The 19,455-nt window shown below is 31.1% G+C and overlaps 1 protein-coding gene across 3 annotated transcripts; it reads left to right on the forward strand.

Annotated features, from left to right (window-relative positions):
* Positions 1 to 4,044: 4,044 nt before the first annotated feature.
* On the forward strand, positions 4,045 to 8,193 carry LOC100168927. Of its 3 annotated transcripts, XR_003839361.1 has the most exons (9): positions 4,045 to 4,121; positions 4,193 to 4,313; positions 4,602 to 4,771; positions 4,833 to 5,969; positions 6,048 to 6,244; positions 6,305 to 6,457; positions 6,521 to 6,664; positions 6,724 to 6,888; positions 6,973 to 8,193. XR_003839361.1 is itself a non-coding variant. In XM_029489004.1 (7 exons), the coding sequence occupies exons 2-7, from the start codon at positions 4,609 to 4,611 to the stop codon at positions 6,997 to 6,999; spliced, it is 1,821 nt and encodes a 606-aa protein (XP_029344864.1). In that variant the 5' UTR covers positions 4,053 to 4,313; positions 4,602 to 4,608; the 3' UTR covers positions 7,000 to 8,193. The 3 variants fall into 3 exon arrangements, 2 of the variants coding, with proteins under 2 accessions (XP_029344864.1, XP_029344863.1); XM_029489004.1 differs by lacking the exon at positions 6,724 to 6,888 and having other exon boundaries at positions 4,053 to 4,313; XM_029489003.1 differs by having other exon boundaries at positions 4,054 to 4,313; positions 6,724 to 8,193.
* Positions 8,194 to 19,455: the final 11,262 nt, after the last annotated feature.

The raw sequence follows: 19,455 nt of genomic DNA on the forward strand, positions 1-19,455 counted from the left end.
TACAAACATTAATCGGATTTCTCATGTGAACGATTTTCTTATTTCATTGTAATTAAAAAACGAATGACAGTAGATATTTGAAAATTTCACTAAATGTCTGAATGTTAATATTTTCATTTTCTATACACGACAAAATTTTGAAAATATTTTGACTCTTTTTGAGCTGTTTACGGACATTGTCAGTTTTCAATTGTTTTAGTTTTCTTTCTGTAAATATCAATAACATTTTGTTTGTTGGGTAAAAAAGTGTGAAAATTTAATGCAAGGCTCCTGATAGGTATATTGTTACGATAGCAGTTGAAAAATATTAAAAATACTTGGGCACAATTTTTTTTTATAAGCATTTGAAGTTCAAATTTTGACAAAATGTATCAAATTTAAAATTGAATAATTATTTTATAGTTAAAATGTATGAAATGTTCAACTTTTATAACTAAGGATTGAAAATTTAAAACAAGATTCCACGTAAGTAGTTAATTCTGTTACCAAAAAATCTAAAAAATACATGAGCACAGTTTATTTTTATACTCATTTTAAGTTCAAATTTGGACGAAATTACATATTAAAAAACCTAGAATAACTATTTTAGTTATTTTGTTGTGATTGTATAATATTATTCGTGGGTACTTGAAACTTCTAAAGTATACTATATTATTACTATTATATATCTATGATAGTATCACGGTTTGTTGGTAATGTATAACGCGTTACAAGTACCTAATGTATATTGTGATATCATATCACTGATATGATTAATATAAATTTATACCATAGATAAGTATATAATATGTCTTATACCTAGAATGACATACCGTCTCCGCTCAGAATCGTTTTTCTTATACAATGATATTATATCATTGAATTCAAAATTAATACCATCCATTTTACAGTCACCCACTTGTAACCTACTGTACAGCATATAGCGACATTCACTTGCCCACCTTTTTTTTTTTAGATTGCTGTTTTTTGGGGTCATTTAAAAACTTATTTACTTATGTGGAAACCACGATTTTCGTATACGGATCTTAATCGTAAGAGTTCCTGAATAGACCTCCCGGTCTGAAATCCTAATTCATCCCTAATTGTATTAAAATATATTGTTTATAGCTTATAGGGTTCGGAACTGCTTGCATGTTCTATTGTAGTGGTCGTACATTATTTTAGATAAGTTATAAATTTGTCTTATGAAATGGTGAAATTAAATACAAAGTTTAAATTCGCATATTTTTGTATATTTTGCACTTGCATTTTTTATTTAAATGTACATACAATTGTCGGGAGAAATCATATTTGGATAATATTGAAAAATATCTTTAGACATATTATGTTTGGTTAAGAACACTAGGCGCTAATTTTAGGCTGAAGCCTATATCCAAACTATTATAAAATTGAATAAGCCTTAAAAAATTTAGTAAATGTTTGGAAGGGCTGTTAAAGTTGTCGGTGGAGCTTGGCTATACAGTTTGTCCTATTTTCGCATATGGCACTTAATATTTTATAAGCCTCTTTGTGACAAAACTGTGTTAAAACTATATAATTGACATCTAGATTCTAGATTGTACGGAGAAATAAAAATCAGCTAGTAGATACGTGTTCATTTATCACGGTGTTCGCATATCACGTTATTCGTTATTACTTATTAATTAACCTTGTATTTTATGCCAGTATTTTAAAAATTAAGTTGTTTTATTTTACAATTATAGTTTAAAAATGACCAAAACATACTATAGTGTCCTCTGTCCATCATATTAATCAATATAGGTACCTACCTATATTCAAATTAGTAAATCCGTGTACAAATATTTTATAATTTTTATATAATTATATACCTATACTTATTTTTTAGTTTTTTATTAACAAAATTGTAATATGTTTAATGCATTTTTCAAAAATTATATAAAAATGTAGCTGCATATATTTGAGCATATTTTGACAATTTTGACTGCATATTTCGATAATTTTTAGTGCAACAAGTCAAGTCCTGAACCCTAAATTAATTTATATACGAAAACTGTAAAAACTAGGTTTTAATCTATACTTAAATACCCCCCCCCCACAATTTCATGATCGTGGCTACGTCACTGTGTATAATGTACATATACGATATACCTAAAGGTATAATGCTTAACATGAGGATTTATTGATTCCGTCAAAACTACCTGCAGTTTTTGAAAAAGGTTTATACCTATTGATTTCGTGACAACTACTATAAATAATATATATATGTACATATCGATTCTGCCAGCTATTGATCCCTCCGCGGCTACCCGTGGATACTGTTGATATTAGTAAAAGGTACCTATATTAATTCCACAGTTTTTAAAGTATAAAAATAATAAAACTTGCTGACAGACTGATATTAAATATTTATATATATTTATTTTATCAATTCCTATACTTGGTTAAATTTTAAAAATATTTTGACTTATTTGGAGCTGTTTATGGACAATTGCAAATTTCAATTTTTTACTTTTTTTAGTTGGGCCAAAAAGCATGAAAATTGTGTTGTTAAAAATGAATAGTGTTCAAATTTTATAGCCACGGATTGAAAACTTACAACAAGGCTCCAAGTAAGTAGGTTGTTTTGTAACCAAAAAATCTCAAAAATATAAAAACATATATTTTTTTTTATAGTTATTTTAAATTCAAATTTGGAGGAAATTACATATTAAATAACCAAAAATAACGATTTTAGTTATTGTGTTATAATTTTATAATATTATAATTCAAATAACCGGCTAATAATGAGTAATAACAATATAAATATAATATAAAATATCCACACTGACAAACCGTCACCGCTCAGAATTATTTTTCGTATACAATGATATTATATCATTGAATCCAAATTTAATACCATCCGTTATACAGTGACCCACTTGAAACCTACTGAACAGAAGCGAACGACCACTTACCCATCTTTTTTTGTTGTGAAATTCTTATAAATAAGTTCCTATGTTGATATATTTGAAAAACTATCTATTGGGAATTTATAGTCTCATCCATATGAATATAATATGACGTCTCATCTTACCCCATAAAAGGAACATTGACTTATAAATGGTACATAAATTCAGAATTTTTCTGAAAAATGTAACATACCTAGTACAACGTTAAACATTTAGTGTTTCGTCTTACCCCGGGTTCCCTTATGCCTATAACTAACTGTAAGCAATAAAAAATAAAAATCCATCTTTACTATTCTTATCGCTATAATTTTTGAATTATTTAAAAAAAATGTTATTATAAAAAATGTATGTCTCGGTAGAATTAATAGATACTAAAGGTAATATGAACGGTTTACAGTATCCAGCGGAATCGATATGTTTAAATATTATAAAATTTGACCAGTACCAGGCGAAGTAGATACTATAATTAACAGGAATTGATTAGGTAAGCTCCTTCAAATTAACCTAAATATATTTTGAAATTTTGAAAATGTAGTATATATAAAATGAAATAATATACATAATATGTATATTATTCATTTATTATAATACGTAAGAGTTTTTGACCCCACAAATAAAATTTTTACGTAAAAGTTTTCTACGATTTAATACCTTTTGAGTTACAACAAAAAAACTAAAATAGTTTGATAAGAAATCGTTGTTTACGCGAGTAATATTTTGTCAAAATGTAATCTTCAGACGTCCATAAAAAATATTTAAGGATTTTATTTTATAATTTATATTTCCAAGATGCAAAAACTAAATAATGCAAACCAGTATAAACCTTATTTAATCTACCATAAATTAAAAATAATAATTTAATAAAACGTTTCTGTTAACTTTAATCTACATTGTGCAATATATTTATATTATATATTAATATGAAATATGAATAATATAATATTAATTTATTTGTTTATTTTAAAGTGAAATTAATAAAATGATGAATGGGGGCAACTAGAGGACGCTAGAATATAATTTATTATATTTATCCAACGTCCATGACGGTTTGATTGGTTCCAAAGATGTTGTAGTGGCGACAATGTATGAATGTGTGTGCACGAGAGAGAGAGAATTATAGTGATCACATGAACCACAACAACAAAAATGGCTATGGCAGTGACAACTGACAACTGACAAGTTTTCTGTATGAATTTGTTCAATATTTTAGTGGTAATTGTGAATTTTTTTTTTAATTAAATAAATATTTTATTGTTTCAATTAGTTTTAACTGTTTTAACTAGTTAATGCATTGTACAATTTTTGATTAAAATTGAACAAATTAACAAGTACGTGTAAAGATGAATGATATAACAATTACAACTGTCGAATAAAATCATCTGATACCTTTCAACTTTTCCAAAAGTGTGTATATATTTATTTTATTTTTATTGATTAACGTTTGGTAAATGTTGTAAGTAATACTAATTTGAATTGCTTTTTTATTAAATAAAATATTTTAAAATGTTTTGGGTACCAAATAGAATAACCTTACAAATATGTTTACATTCCCTAGGGTAACATTTACATTGTGATAACACGAACAATTAATGATTACTCAAAATATTTAATATTAGAAACAAATAATTTTAATCTACATAATTAGCCATATCACCATAAAGAAATACATTATTACTTTTATTAATATTGTAGAATAAAAATGTCTGAGGGAAGATTTCCATCTTATCATCATTTACCCCCAGCGGCCCCAGCACCTCAAAGACATCATCTGGCAACTGCTGCAACACCTTCTGTTCCTCATCCACTTACATTCCATCCTCCTGCAATTTCTCATCGGCTATCTTCGTGGTTTACTAAACAAGGTAAATAATTAATTGAATTGTTCTTTGACAAGTGTTATTACTTATTGTTATCGAATTATAGATATGGCCGCTTACAGAAATACACCATATGCTTCTTTGCACAATATTGCTGCATTACAGATGCACAAACCCCAACATACTCCTGTAATTGATAGGTGGATGGATTCAAGAAATAATATGCCGCCACCATCTAGACCTGATCCACCATCTCCTAGTCCAGCTCATTCCGCGAATGTATCACCTAGTTTTTCACTATCTCGAACTGTTGAGATTGATCTTACTAAACATAAAAAAGAATCTGAGCAAATGTCTATTGACTTGTCTTCAAATAATAAAAATTATGAAAGCTTTTCTTTTAAACGAGCAAGAGATCAAGTAAATGGTCAAATAAATTTATCTAAAATAGGAAATATTGAAGAGAAGGCAATAAGTGTTATAGCACCAAACCCTCATAAAGTTATTAAGTCTGAAATCAGATGTGATGCCCCAGATTATATACATATTCAAAAAGTAAAAAATGTTAATAATGAAGGTTATGAAAACAAATGTAGTAAAAATGATATTAAGATTACTTGGGATGTGGTAGATAGTCCTATAAAAATTGAAGTTGAAGATACAAATAATGTTGAAAAAATGTTGGAAAACATATTTCAAACTAATGAGTCTGAAAAGCAATCTGTTATTAAAATTATAAAACCAAGAAAATCACCATCACCATCAATGATGAGGGCAGAATCTGTAGAAAAAATACTTAAATCACCATCTCCTATACCTAGAATAGAACATGATAAATCTGAGGATTCTATACCATCTGAAAATTCTTCAAAAAAAATTCATGACACACATTCTCAATTCCTCGAAGTAGAAAACAAATTAGAAGAATTATTTGGTGGAGTCATTACATCAACTAGTATACCTGATCAACAAATAGTGATTGATAATAAATTAAAACCAATAATTTCTACAAAAAGGCCTTATAATAAAAATAAGAAACAATTAAAAAAAGTAAAAAAAAGCCTACCCATATCTGAAAAATTAAAACCGGCTGTTGAACAACCTTTTAAAAAATATAAAGGGCCATTAATAAGAGTCAATGGTGGTAATATAGAAAATCCAAGAAGTTTTGTTATAATTAACCGAAATGTTCAAGATGATGAGGACTCATTAGATGGTCGAAATATTAATCGAAAGACTTATTGTAAGTTATAGTTTAAAATTTTGATAGATTGTTGTTTTTCTTAAATAACTTGATATTAATTATTTAATTTTTTAAAAGCATATAAGTCTGGTGTTTGCAATGGTGAAGAAAAACCCGATGTGAGCAATTTAGAAAGTAGTGATTGGAAATGTGTATTCTGTTCGCGAGGACCTCACGTAAGAGACATTGGTTATGATCCTACTGGAGATCTTTTTGGTCCCTATTATGTCAGTATACCAAAGGTTGTAAAACCAAATGATAACCCTAAGCGAAAGGTATTTTTAAACCACTTTTTTACTACTGAACATATTATAAGGCTAAAATGTAATTTACAGAAATCTAAGCATAATTTAAATGATAATGATACTTCAGAAACATTTATTGAGGTATGGACTCATGAAAATTGTTTAGTTTGGGCGTCTGGTGTTTATATGGTTGGGGATAAAATTGTTGGGTTGGAAGATAGTGTGAGAATTGCAAAAAATACTGTGAGTATTTTTATATAATATTAAAATATAGATTATAATGAAACATTTTTTTTTTTTACATAGATCTGTGTTTATTGTGGTGTTATTGGGGCTAGTATTGGATGTACAGCACGTCACTGCAAATCAAGTATACATTATAACTGTGCAATACATGTTGGTTGGCTTCTAGATAGCCAGAATCATATGACTACATGTAATGTTCATAGGGTAATTATATAATTTTAACATCGGATTAGGCTTTTTAACTAATATATTTATTTTTACAGAATTCTCTCCTTGGAAGTAGTTGTCATTAATGGAGCTTTCTTGCTTCATTCATTATTATATTCAAAAAAATAGGCTTTCTGAGTTTTTTTATTATCGTATATAATATTGTATTATGGTTAGAAGATCATCAACCTTGTTATGAACTTCCAAGAATTGACCATTAAGTATTTTCTTATGCATATATTATCATATGTGTATATTTGTTAATATATTTGTGTATTTTAATCTATTATAATTAAATTGTTTAGTTTTATAAAGTAAAGAAGATGAACTAATGAAATCATTGCAGTAATCAACAAGAAAATTTATCTAACTAAATAATATTTCAATTATGCCTATTATTTTAGAGCTGAAAGAAACAAAATTGCTCTATCATAGACCATATACTGTGCCACATTTTGGTGCATAAACTATATAAGTACATGAACAAAATAAGTCGTGTCCATGAATATATTTTAATCAAGTTTTGTATGTATTGTATTATTTTATTGATTTATTTTTTACATTATTCTTCATTGTTTTGATTTTATATAACTGTATACGTTAGGAGGAAAATACATAATGGTATTTGTCAATATTTTTACAGATGATATTATCTATTATATACTATTATAATTGCAGATATTAAGTTAGTATTTAAATTTCTTAAGATATTATGATCTAAATAAATATCTGTTGGACTGTGATGATTGATGAGTAATATACTTGGTCTTGAATGTAAGAATTAAGGCTGGGGTTTTGATGTACTTTGCATTATTTTTTCCGATTCTAGCTACACGATGCTAATTTTATAACATACATATTTAATTTGTTTTTGAATCAGAATGAGAAGTTTTTATTTTGCACTTTTTGACAATTTTAAATTTCAAGATAAATTTTTTTCATTTTTAGAGCATTTTAGGATTTTTTAAGTATTGAAATCCAAAATTTGAATTTAAGATTTTTACATGCTTTTTTAAAATTTTTATACAAATTTAACAAACTAACTACATCCAAGTAAATAATTATATAATTTGAACCTTTAAAAAAAAAAAATTGTTTTTCCAAATTAAAGAAGTCCAAAACGATCAGTTATATCTCTTATACTTTTTACAATCCTTTAAAATGTGTTTTGTTGTTCAAACCAAAATTACTAAAAAATAAAAAAAATTGCAGTTTTCAAGTGCATTATTCAGAATTTTCATGGCATTATTTGGGTTTTTTAGGGCATTAAAATCCCAGCCCTAGTAATAATGATATTCGAATAACAATTTAAAAAATGTCAGCTTGAAATAGTAAATTTTCATTTTATCATTGATAAATAATTACTTAAATAACTTCATTGAAAAGCAAGGTGATTAGTTTTTACTTAAAAAAATACTGTTATATTCTAAAATGTTATTGTAATTTTATAAAATTAAATAGTTTTATTAGATTCCTAATTTTATGTACCTACATTAATTACAGAATAGAATAAAAATTAAATAGTACCTATGCATTATTCTATATTAAATTAATATTACTCCTGGTAATTTAGTCTTAATTTTTATCTTGTTTAAATTAAGTTAATATAAGATTATGTTAACTCAATTTAATATATTTTTAATATTAAGTTAATATTATAAAACTATATTATAGAGTTGATTACATGGGTCTGACACTAACAATATTTGTAGTGGGGTTTTAATAGTAGCTTATGGAAATACCTAGCACATCTTGGTTATCAATGTATGTAATTTATTCTATTTAATCTTAGATCATATATCTAAATATTTATATATGGTTTAAGATAATGTGTTTAACAATGATGTTCTATGTATAACACAATATAAATTATAATATACACATTATATACATAAAACATATGTATATATGTATATAATATATACTATATATACTGGTTTAAAAGGTATTAGAAATTGGAATGTAATTTTCTTATTTAATCCTTGTAGATCTATGCTAAGATTGATTGTAATAATTTATTAGCTAGGGAAATTCAACTATTGGTAAAACAAAATATGTGTTTAAATTATTAATTTTTTAAAAACGATTATGAGTTCTAAACTTTGAATTGGTAATTGGTGTCACACTGTCACTGGAGTACTAGAAACTCCCTTCCAGCATCCCCCCCAAGCATAGCGCGTCTACTTGATCTAACATAACTTTTACTTATTCTATTGTACAATAAATTGTTCCTTTATAATACGGATTATAAATATTATATACTTTTATGATAAAAAAAAAATCCTAAAATTTTAGGTTAGAAACGTTAGAACTGACCAGCGTAAGACCTTATGTTTTGGGCTACAAAAATAAAAACTAGATCTTGTTAACAATACTGAAAACTAGGTACTGTTACGTGCGATCTACCCTAGCTAGTGATCTACCGGCTGCATTGCAGTGGTGTTTGGCCGAAACTTGTTTTTAAAAATATGTTTATGGGTGCCTATAGCAAGATATGAATATATGATTAATATTTATTATCGGTATAAAGATAAAATATAGGTTTTTGACTTTTGACACAATATATGCATCGACCAAAGATTTGAATAACAAAAATGTACCACAATTCAAAAGTTACTCTAACAGTTAGTGTAACTTTTGAATTAGTGTAGTTAGTGACTAACTCAATAAATAATAATCAGATTTGTATTGTTCATTAACGAGATCGTTGAACAGTAAAGCCTATTATCAAAAAGAGAAGTTGAAAGTGGGTCAACTATACCTACTAAGTGATGAATGAATGGCCTTTCTAAATTGCAAAATTATGGATAGATATTAGGTACATTCACGAGACAGTGAATTATATTGTGAGAAATTATTGATTCTTAAAGACACAAATAAATATACTGGATGATACAACTCGTATTTTTAAAACGGAAAAAATAACCCGAAGCCATAACTAGTATTTTTCTTAATTGTATACATAACAGTAATTAGTAGGTATATTTGCTGTATAAATAAACAAACTAATTATTGGATTCTTTTTTACAATTTCTTCAATACAACAAAAAACACTAGATAATTGTTAGGTATAAAATTAAGAAGAATACTAGTTGTGGTTTCGGGTAATTTTATCTGTTTTAAAAAATATGAATACCATATGATCCAGTATATTTATTTGTGTCTGAGGATGCCGTTCAAATTTATATTTTTACAACTATAGGCTATCTGGCTATATAATACAGCTATAGCGACAAATGATAATGCAATAATGCAAAAAACAGTAAAGAAAGACAGTAGGTACTACATAGGTGTATATTAAAATACATCAGTATTCAGTATAATATATGGGTAATGACTTCTCTGTCCAGCGATAGATTCCATGGAGACAAACTCCTCTATGACAGGGAGTGGAAGAACCGATTTTCGTTGTACAGCGGCGTATTCTCTGGCTGGGCGGAGTGTATGTTAGGGATGTTTTTGAGTTTTTCATATTTTTTTTTAATCATGTGCATTTTAGATCAAGTTATAATTCGTTTTGTACGTTATGGAATCAGATACAATCAATTTTATTTTGCATATGTAGGAGTTATACAGCAATTAAGCGCATATGAAATTTTTTTTAGGTTCTTGTTTGAAAACCTCAAATTAGAATTTTGACTAAATTATCAAGGAATCCTTAAACGGGCTATATGTTGACGAGAGAATATTGGAAGACAACCTAATCGAGCCAACAGACAGAATGGGATACCCTACGAAACGCAAGAAGCAATCGGAGCCATCACGGGAGATGGCACAGAAGAAAAAAACCACATCACATTGGATAATTTATTTATTTATCGTATGGTGCAGTATATTATGCAAGCATTATATATACATTTTTATATCCGGAAAAAGGATTATATCATAAAATTGGTGATATTAAAAATTAAATAACATGAACAATAGTGCATTTTATGAACTGTAAAAATAATTAAAACATTTTTCTGGTACTTATCCTTTATAATTATAACTGAATTTCGATTGCTCTTATCCATTTGATTGCTTCGTCAGTGACGTCATGGAGTTCCCGCATTGACCCCTTGAATGCTCGAATGGGGCAGTCTTTTAGTACGTGGAGAATAATCCGAGAAAAATGTCCGCCATCACAGTCTGGGGAGTTTCCTATTTTCCATTAATAAAACAGGTCTTTACATCGCCCATGTCCAGTATGTAAACGATTTAACACGACCCAGTCTCGTTGGGGTAACTGAGACCCCGGTGCTAGAGTATATAGAGCTTGTGATATGTTGTGGCTGTCTGGATTAAATTTCTCCCATTCTGATTTCCGTTCAACTAGACCATCGTTGTGGTTCCCAGTAGCTTCTATCAGATTTTGTGAGCAGGTTTTCTAGATTTCAGCCTGAGGTTCCCATTGAGGGTAATGTCTTGGTGAATTAGAAGAGATTTATTTTCAACATATTTAGCCCATTCTCTGTGGCCAGTTTATTTACGACGTATGGAAGGTGGCAAAATATTGCACCAGACGGGGAGCAACTGTTTCGGTGTTGATTTTACCGTGTCAGAGACAATTCTCATTGAATGGCTTAGTTGGACATCAATTTTGTTGCAGTGAAAGCTGTCTAGCCATACTGGGCAGGCGTACTCTGCGCCTGAGTACACTAGGGTCAATGCAGATGTTCTTAATGTGGAAGCAGCTGCACCCCAGAATGAGCCAACTAGTTTTTGTATTGTTTCTAGTTTTAATTTTAGCTGCAGTGTTTTTTATGTGTCTTTTATACGTAAGCTGTCTGCCTAGAGTCACTCCTAAGTATTTAGGATGTTCGTATTTGAGTGTACTGCCACAGAACGAGACATTGAGTTGGTATTTGGCCAGTCGATTATTTAAGTGAAAGGTTGTAAACACAGTTGTATCTACCTTGGGTTTAAGTCGCTGTCTATGTAGATAGTCAGAGATGATATCTAGGTCTTTCGTTAGCGTTTCTTCCGAAATTTCAAACTTATTGTTTTGTGTAGCTAGTGTGATATCGTCAGCGTAGATGAATTTCCTTGATATTGTGGTTGGTAGATCACTTTTATAAAGATTGAAAAGAATTGGAGCAAGGACAGGCCCTTGAGGTAAACCATTGTTCAGCCTTCTTGGTTAAGTCTCTCCCAAGTGAACTGTGAACACTCGGTTACTGAGAATTTGGTTCACTCATTTGAATACCTAGTGCGAGACAAAGGAATAATAAATAATTCCGAGAGTTTTGTAAGGAGACCCGTACGCCAGGCCGTATCGTACGCATCAGTAAGGTTGACTAGCACAGTCGTAGTCTTTAGATTCTTTTGAAAACCGTTTTCTATAAATGAAGTTAGAGCTGCTACTTGGTCAGTACAACAACGGTTTGGTCTGAACCCAGCTTAATCTATGGGGACCACTTGATCGATAGTTGGACTAATGCGATTGTAAATTAATCTTTCGAGGATTTTATAACTTATGCTTAGTAGTGAAACGATTGCCGTCTTCAACATCGTACATTACTTCCCATGTTAAGCACGGCTAATATGCCGAGTGTTAGTAATGGCAAATTTGTATATATGTATGAAATATATATTATGCTAACGCGATGTTTAGCACGCTTCGTGTTAATATCCGAACGGGACTCCTGGGGGTCTACAGTTAATGAGTTAATGTTATTAGGTAGTTGATGGAGGCAGTCGATAGTTTGACGGTCGAGAATGAAGAGTCCTAGAAGATGGTCGATAGTGGAATTCAATGGGTGACAACGACCTGAAGAGGACCCGAGGACGACCAGCTCAACCCACATTGGATATCAGCTCCCATGACACACCATGGCCCGATCGGGAACCCTCGGTTATAACTTATAATTTATAAGTATGACTAACGCATAGGTATTATTTGATGTTCGATATATTATAAGATTCGATGTTGTAGTAATAATAATACATTAATATCTAATAGTACTTAGCACTTTGTACTTTGTTTCACATAAGGTAACCCTAATTCCTATAGTAATAATATTACACGCCGAGGTCGAGTCTCCGAGACCTTGTTAATATAAACAGATTGACACCTAAAGAGTGAGAAGATCGATAGCTGAAGAGGAGACGTTAAAGTTGGCGGAGGCGCCTTGTTACAGTAGTGCGATACGTCGGTAACTTTGAGGACAATCTTTAAGCTTTCCTGGTTTGCATATCGCTATTATTTTTGTATTTTTGAAAGTGGCGGGGATTTTCCCAGTCTCGAGTACACTATTAAAAAAAGCTGTAAGCCATGTCTAGTACGCATTCCGCAGTGTTTAAAGAACTCGCTGAAGATCCAGTCTTTGCCAGACGTTTTTTCGGTTTTTAATTTAACTATCACAGAGTTCATTTCTTCTATTGTGAAGGGAGCAGATATAGCTGTTCTTTTTTCCGCTTTGTATTTTAATTTTAAAAGTTTTTAATTCCCTTGTTGGTATTTTAGATGACTGTGCTCTAGATGATTATAGTATGTGATTTGCTATGAGGTTTGGATTTATTGGAGGGCATTTAGGTCAGGGTTCTCCGTCAGATCCCAGTCTTCTAAGGAGTGACCAGGCTTTATGGCTTGAATGTTTGAAGTCTGTATTTTCTTCTAACCTTATCCATCTTTCTCTGTGTTGGATACTTAGTGCTTCTAAGATCTTTTTTGCATCGCCACAGTTGCCCAAAGTTTGAAAGAGGTGTATAATGTTTCACATTTATCAATCCATCCAAGAACGTAGTTTTTTCTGTCGCCACGAGGAATGCACTTTTTTGCAGTGCTAATAATGAGCTTTGTAAAGCGTTCGTAATTTTTGGTCCACCGAACGCTATCATCCCAAGTTTTAGTAAATGACGACCAATTAGCTTCATGTAAATTCCACCTTTGCTTGGGAATAGACTTAATCGTCTGGATTTGATATCCAACCTCTATAACGATCGGTCTATGTTGACTGTTCGGGAAATACATTAGGACTCTCCTTAGAGTGGGTAGCTAAGTGCTATTTTTGTCCGTAGATATAATGCACAGATATGGATTATACTCACTATTCCATCTGGCAGACCGGAACGTTCCCCTTTGTTTAGCATCGTAAACTAATTCTAAGCCTTCGGCTTCACTCCAATTAGAAAGTTCTTCTCCTCGAGTATCATTTTCTCTGTATTCCCAAATGGTATTGTGGCTATTTAAGTCACCTGTATAAATAGAGGGGTGACTAGCTGAGTGGAGAACATGAGTAGTCCACTTGATGTTTGGGGGTTTGTAGGTGTTAGAAATATGTATATTTCCTACTTGAGTCTCAATAGCATAGATGTTGTTTCCTTTAGAGGTTTTGATACTTCGAATTTTTCCATTTCAAGACGCTTTTTATGTAATTTGTGATGCTATAGTTGCTATGAAAGTTGGCACCGTCAATTTCATTACCTGTGATGAACCCTCTCTTAAGTAGTTGTACCTGATCAGCTGTATGAGTTTCTTGAACAACAATTACATTTATTTTTTCTTCCGTCACGATTCTTTCTAGTATTTCCGCCTTAGATTTTCTGAAGCCTTCGGCATTCAATTGCATAATTCGGGTTATGTCCTTCATCAGATAGCCCTTGAAAGGGCTGTTTTGGTTTGCACATCGTTTATTTGCTTGCATAATAGATTGGTGGGAGATGCAAGAAGCACAGTCCGCTGATCAGGGTTCCGTATACTTTAGCCGTTCGGTGAAATAGAATTTCATGGACCGTTACCAGGATGCGCTGCGAGGAAGCTTATACCCGTTCATCACTTAGGGAGGAAATTAAGGAATGGCAACAAGATGATCTTATAATAAAATGGATCATAGAAGGGTTAAACTCGCGCTTACACACACACCCTTAGCGGGATTTACAGACATTAGAGTGAAAACCTAAACATACAAAATAGAAAACAGCATCCAATACCGGAGAAAACCCAGTGGTAATACTCTTCGACCAACGACCATATAAACTAATTATCTATTAACCTTATCATATGCTTGTATAGTTGTATAGGAATATAGGAATGAATATAGGAACAATTATATTGTAGTTCACATGTTTAGTGATATGACATGACGTCACGTTTGGGAAAAACAATATTAACGAGAACAATTATTGTAATAAGTACTATACTCTATTCATAATCAGATTGAACCACTCGGCCGGCCAAAACACGTTTTTCCCGATCATTCCCACCATAATACAGACATCGGTGAGAGCGTCATCACTAATGGCCAATCACAGAACACATAGCCATCGCATGGGGGGGGGGGGGGTGGCAGGCACTTTTTGGTGGCTCAGTTTGCATGCGCGAAGTGGTTCACTTTTATTCTGAATAGACTATAAAAACTCGAATACCCGATTTATTGTAATAATGTAATATACTAATAAAGTCCCGTGAGTCGTGACACATAATAACTAATAAGTAATAACACTATGTATTAAGTAATAATTAAAAAGTTATTCATTGGTAATAATATGTATAGCTAGATTGTAAGTACTTATGTACATTTTATTTAAAAAAATGGTCATATCTTTCGAGCATGCTATTCTGACAATATGTTCTTTTCTTATGTCTTTCAACTGGTTAGAAACTATAGTGTCTATTGATGTGGATCAGGCTACCAATGCATTGTATGGTGTTCTACATTTCTGCGTATTGAATTTTGTTTTCTGAGGTTAATTATAGTCTGTATAAATTCCTTCTGTGGTTTTCTAAAAACCTAAAATCTATAGTCTTTGCTAAAAAGCGTGCTAATGGCAAATATAAAGTGTCTGTTATCCCAGAGATTATAACAAGTTTTCTAACCTCCGGGCACGTTATAAATTTGAATACAAAAGTTGCTATAAATCGTTATTAACTTAAACTGAGTGTAAGCTAGAAACCTATCCTATCTTTTTTAGACTTAGCTCGAAAGAATCAATCCAGTGATGGTATTCCATATACTATTCAATTCCATGGAAAGATTAGTTCCGGTTCTGAATCAATTTCTAGCGTCATGTCTTCCTATTTTTGCACCGTATAATATGCAACTCCCTCTTCCTACAAAATTCCTGATATTTCTTTCTCTCCCTTTAATCTTCCAATTAACTTTTCCTTTACCATTAATGATGTTGAACTTGGTTTATCTGCGTTAAAAACTTTGAATTCTGCTGGTCCTGATGGCCAGGGACGTTCCTATATAACACAAGATCCGTTCTCTGCTTTCCTTTATGGTTGATATTTCGTCGCTCCCTTGACACGGGAACTTTACCATCTATATGAATTAAGATTAGTTTAGGCACGCATGTATATAAGACTGGTGATAAAACTGATATAAAGAGTTTCAGGTCTATTTCGATCCAAAATCATACTGCCAAACTCTTTGAGCTATTTATTCTGGGGTGTATTCAACCATCGGTTAATTATATCTTTGTACAATATGGTTTGAGGCTTAGCTGTTCTGCCACTGAAATTGATGGTTTTTCATAATTTTATATCGGAGGCCATTGAAAAACAAACCATAATTTTTACGGATTTCTCCAAAGCGTTTGATTGAGTTGATCAATTCTAATAGAGGTTCTTTATAAAGATTAATTAGGGGGGCCCATTCTATCTTGGTTCAAATCTTATTTATCTTGTAGGGTCAAATGTGTTAAAGACTTTGGATGTAAATTTGAAGCAGTCTGTGTACTTTCAGGTGTTGCTCAAGGAGGGTATTTATCTCCTTTGTTGTTTTCCTTATTGGTTAATGGACTTAAATTGGCTATTCCAGATTTTAAGTTCCTTTTGTTTGCTGACAATTTGAAAATCTTCAGGAAAATTGAGTTAGTGACTGATTGTGTTATCCTCCAGAAAGAGCTTGTAGTTATAATTTTGACTGAATGACTGAAATTTTAATGAATTTCCGTCTATGCATAGGTCTATTATTCGCTATAGTTGACACGTTGTTACAAGGGTAGACTGAATAGGATGGTGGATGGGTGATCCCCGCCTGGGCCTTGCGAACATTTGGGCTACTTGAAAAAATTTGTAAATATTTTGTAATTAGCCCCAAATTGGGCCTATTTCTGTTTCCCGGGGTCAATATTTAATCATAGCCCGCCCTTGCTTTGATAGTATTTTGGAATTAATGTGATGATTTTTTGTACATTTTCTTTTAATTTTAGACTTAGGCACTCCTCAATGCTTTTTACTGATGGTATACGTATTTATAATTATTATCATTAATATTATTCTAATTTGTCTTAATTCTCTAGATGTAAGTTAAAGAGTTAAAAATATTAAAGCATTAAAATTAAAGTTAAATTACTGCATGGACAATGGCAATTGGGAAGCCAGTTCTATTTTTGAAAACCATAATTATTTTAAATTTTCAACAGTTGATTGTAAGTATATCACGTCTATGGTTATTTAATAGCAACTTTTAAAACGTTATGTTTGTGAAAGATGTTTCACTGCCGGAAACCCGCCACCCTGATTAGACCAGCGGAGGGGAAATCATTTGTAGACACAGTCCGCTTGGTCCGCTTTGGTGGCATATCAATTAATGATATTGGGACCAATGTTATGTTGATTAAACTAAAGATGGGAGTCTAATGGTGGAATTCGCCAAAGGTCAAAAGTCACCGACGGCCTCAAAGACAATAGCTTCGGATATTAGTAAGCTAGGAAACCAAATTGGTAAAGTGCTGCAACTTAGTGTTCAAATTGAAGTCAAGATTTTAGACCTGGACGCTATCTCCACAGTAGAGGAAGTTTTGGCAGCCTTCAGGTTAGCAATTCCCGGTGAGGACAATGCTGTGGCCAAGGCCGGGCGTGATGCCATCGGAGATGTTAGGATCTAGCCGACACGTGCTTGGTAGCAGATGGTCTCAGCGAAAATATCCCGGTACATTGCATCCGTTGTCGGCAGGATTCCGTTTGGATGTATAATGTGTGGAGTTCATTCATATTGTTATTTAGTAAGAAAACAATATTTCCAACTAGACCATATATTTGATATACGAATTATGCCTAGTACTGCAGTTCTAAACTAATATATTATATTATAGATTTGACTATATTAAAATTAAATCTTAATACATATTGAACAACTTTTCAGTTCTAAATTATTTTAGGCATTGTAAATTGAATGTATGTCTAATTTCTCTTAAGTTCCAAAATCTTCGAAATAGTCAATCTAAGCAATAGCGGTACATGGTTATAAACTATAATTTTCCAAAAGAAAACAGAAAAATGTTTTGATAAAATTACCATTCATCCATTATTAATTGAGAAATTTAATTTTAATTTAAAAAAATATTTCTATTATTTATTCTAAACAGGGCTTAAAACCGGTAACCGGTTTGTAACGAAAACCGGTAAAAAACCGTAAATTTGAGAACCGAAAACCGATAACCGCTTTTAGTTTTGGAATGCTGGAAGCGGTTATTGGTTATCGGCAATCGAGGTAAATATCTAAATATTAACATCAAAGCGATTACCTCATATTTTCAATCCCGGTTTTATAACCAAAACTTATTCCCGACCAAAAAAATTAACGGTTTTTTGTGGAATTTAATACTTGAATTGTGTCATAAATCATGATTACATTATAGTTGAATTTAATTTTCCAGCTATTTTTAAATTTTTTTCCCCAATTAATTGCCGTCGAGTATTGCTTATCTGTTGTGAATATCATATTATATTCGTATAAGTGGATAGCTATATATTATAATACCGTCATAAACGTCGTCGTCCTCGTGCACTGATTCCTATTAAGAAATAGTTGATGGAATAGGGGTTCAGTCCATTTAGTATTTACAACTATTTTGTACTATTTAGTATTTACGATATTTCTTTTATTGATCTTTGTTTCTTAGAAATATACACATTTATATACAGTGCCACAACTTACTATAGATAGGGGACCTTCCAAGTTTAATTTTAAGCAATGTGTTTAACATTTTTTAGGTTTTTATCACATATTATACTTTATTTTGCATCGTTCATAATTAGTTTAGTATTAAATTACAACTCCCAGAGCCCAAACCCTCCTGGTTCTGGATTTGTTATTTGTAGTGTTTGCTCCATGGAACGGTTTGCAAGGGTCGGTCCGAAGGCTAGCGTAGAATGCTCGATTTGCAGATCCAGATTTTGGGGTACTATAATATATACAATATAATAAAAAAGTTCTGTGTCAATATATCACTCTTAGTGTCATCTTGGAAAGTTATTATATTTAATTTTGGTTTTTTACAGTATAAATAAGAAAATTATAAAAATAAAATTTTTTTATGCAATTTATTTTTTTGATTTATTAAGATCGCCATTATTTTGATCATATGTTTTAAACTTTAAAGCAGTTTGAAAAAATAAATATTTAAATTGATGGAAATCGACCAAATTAAAGCATATTAAGTTTTTGATTTTATAATAATAATAGCTCCTACCGGACCCGATTACCGACTTTATTGATAACGGTTTTAAGCCCTGATTCTAAATTAACTAAATCTGTGAAACATAAACAATAAGTTACATTGATTAGGAATCGGTAATTAGTAGTTAGTAGAATACTTAAAGTGTTCAATTTGTTGAACTATATTCAATAACTTGAAACTAGTGCTGGACATCTAATCCGGATAAATCCGTATCCGGATCAATCCGGATTGAAACAACCGTTATTAATCTGTTTATCCGGATTAAAAATTATTAATCCGGATTATGATAACAATCCGGATTTTGATTTGAATCCGAAATAGGTAATTCAATCCGGATTCTGAACTAAAAATAAAAATTTGTTTTTTACTAGTTATATTTTCATCATTATATTATG

This window comes from Acyrthosiphon pisum, chromosome A2 (assembly GCF_005508785.2).
Source record: "Acyrthosiphon pisum isolate AL4f chromosome A2, pea_aphid_22Mar2018_4r6ur, whole genome shotgun sequence".
Classification (NCBI taxonomy): Eukaryota; Metazoa; Arthropoda; class Insecta; order Hemiptera; family Aphididae; genus Acyrthosiphon; species Acyrthosiphon pisum.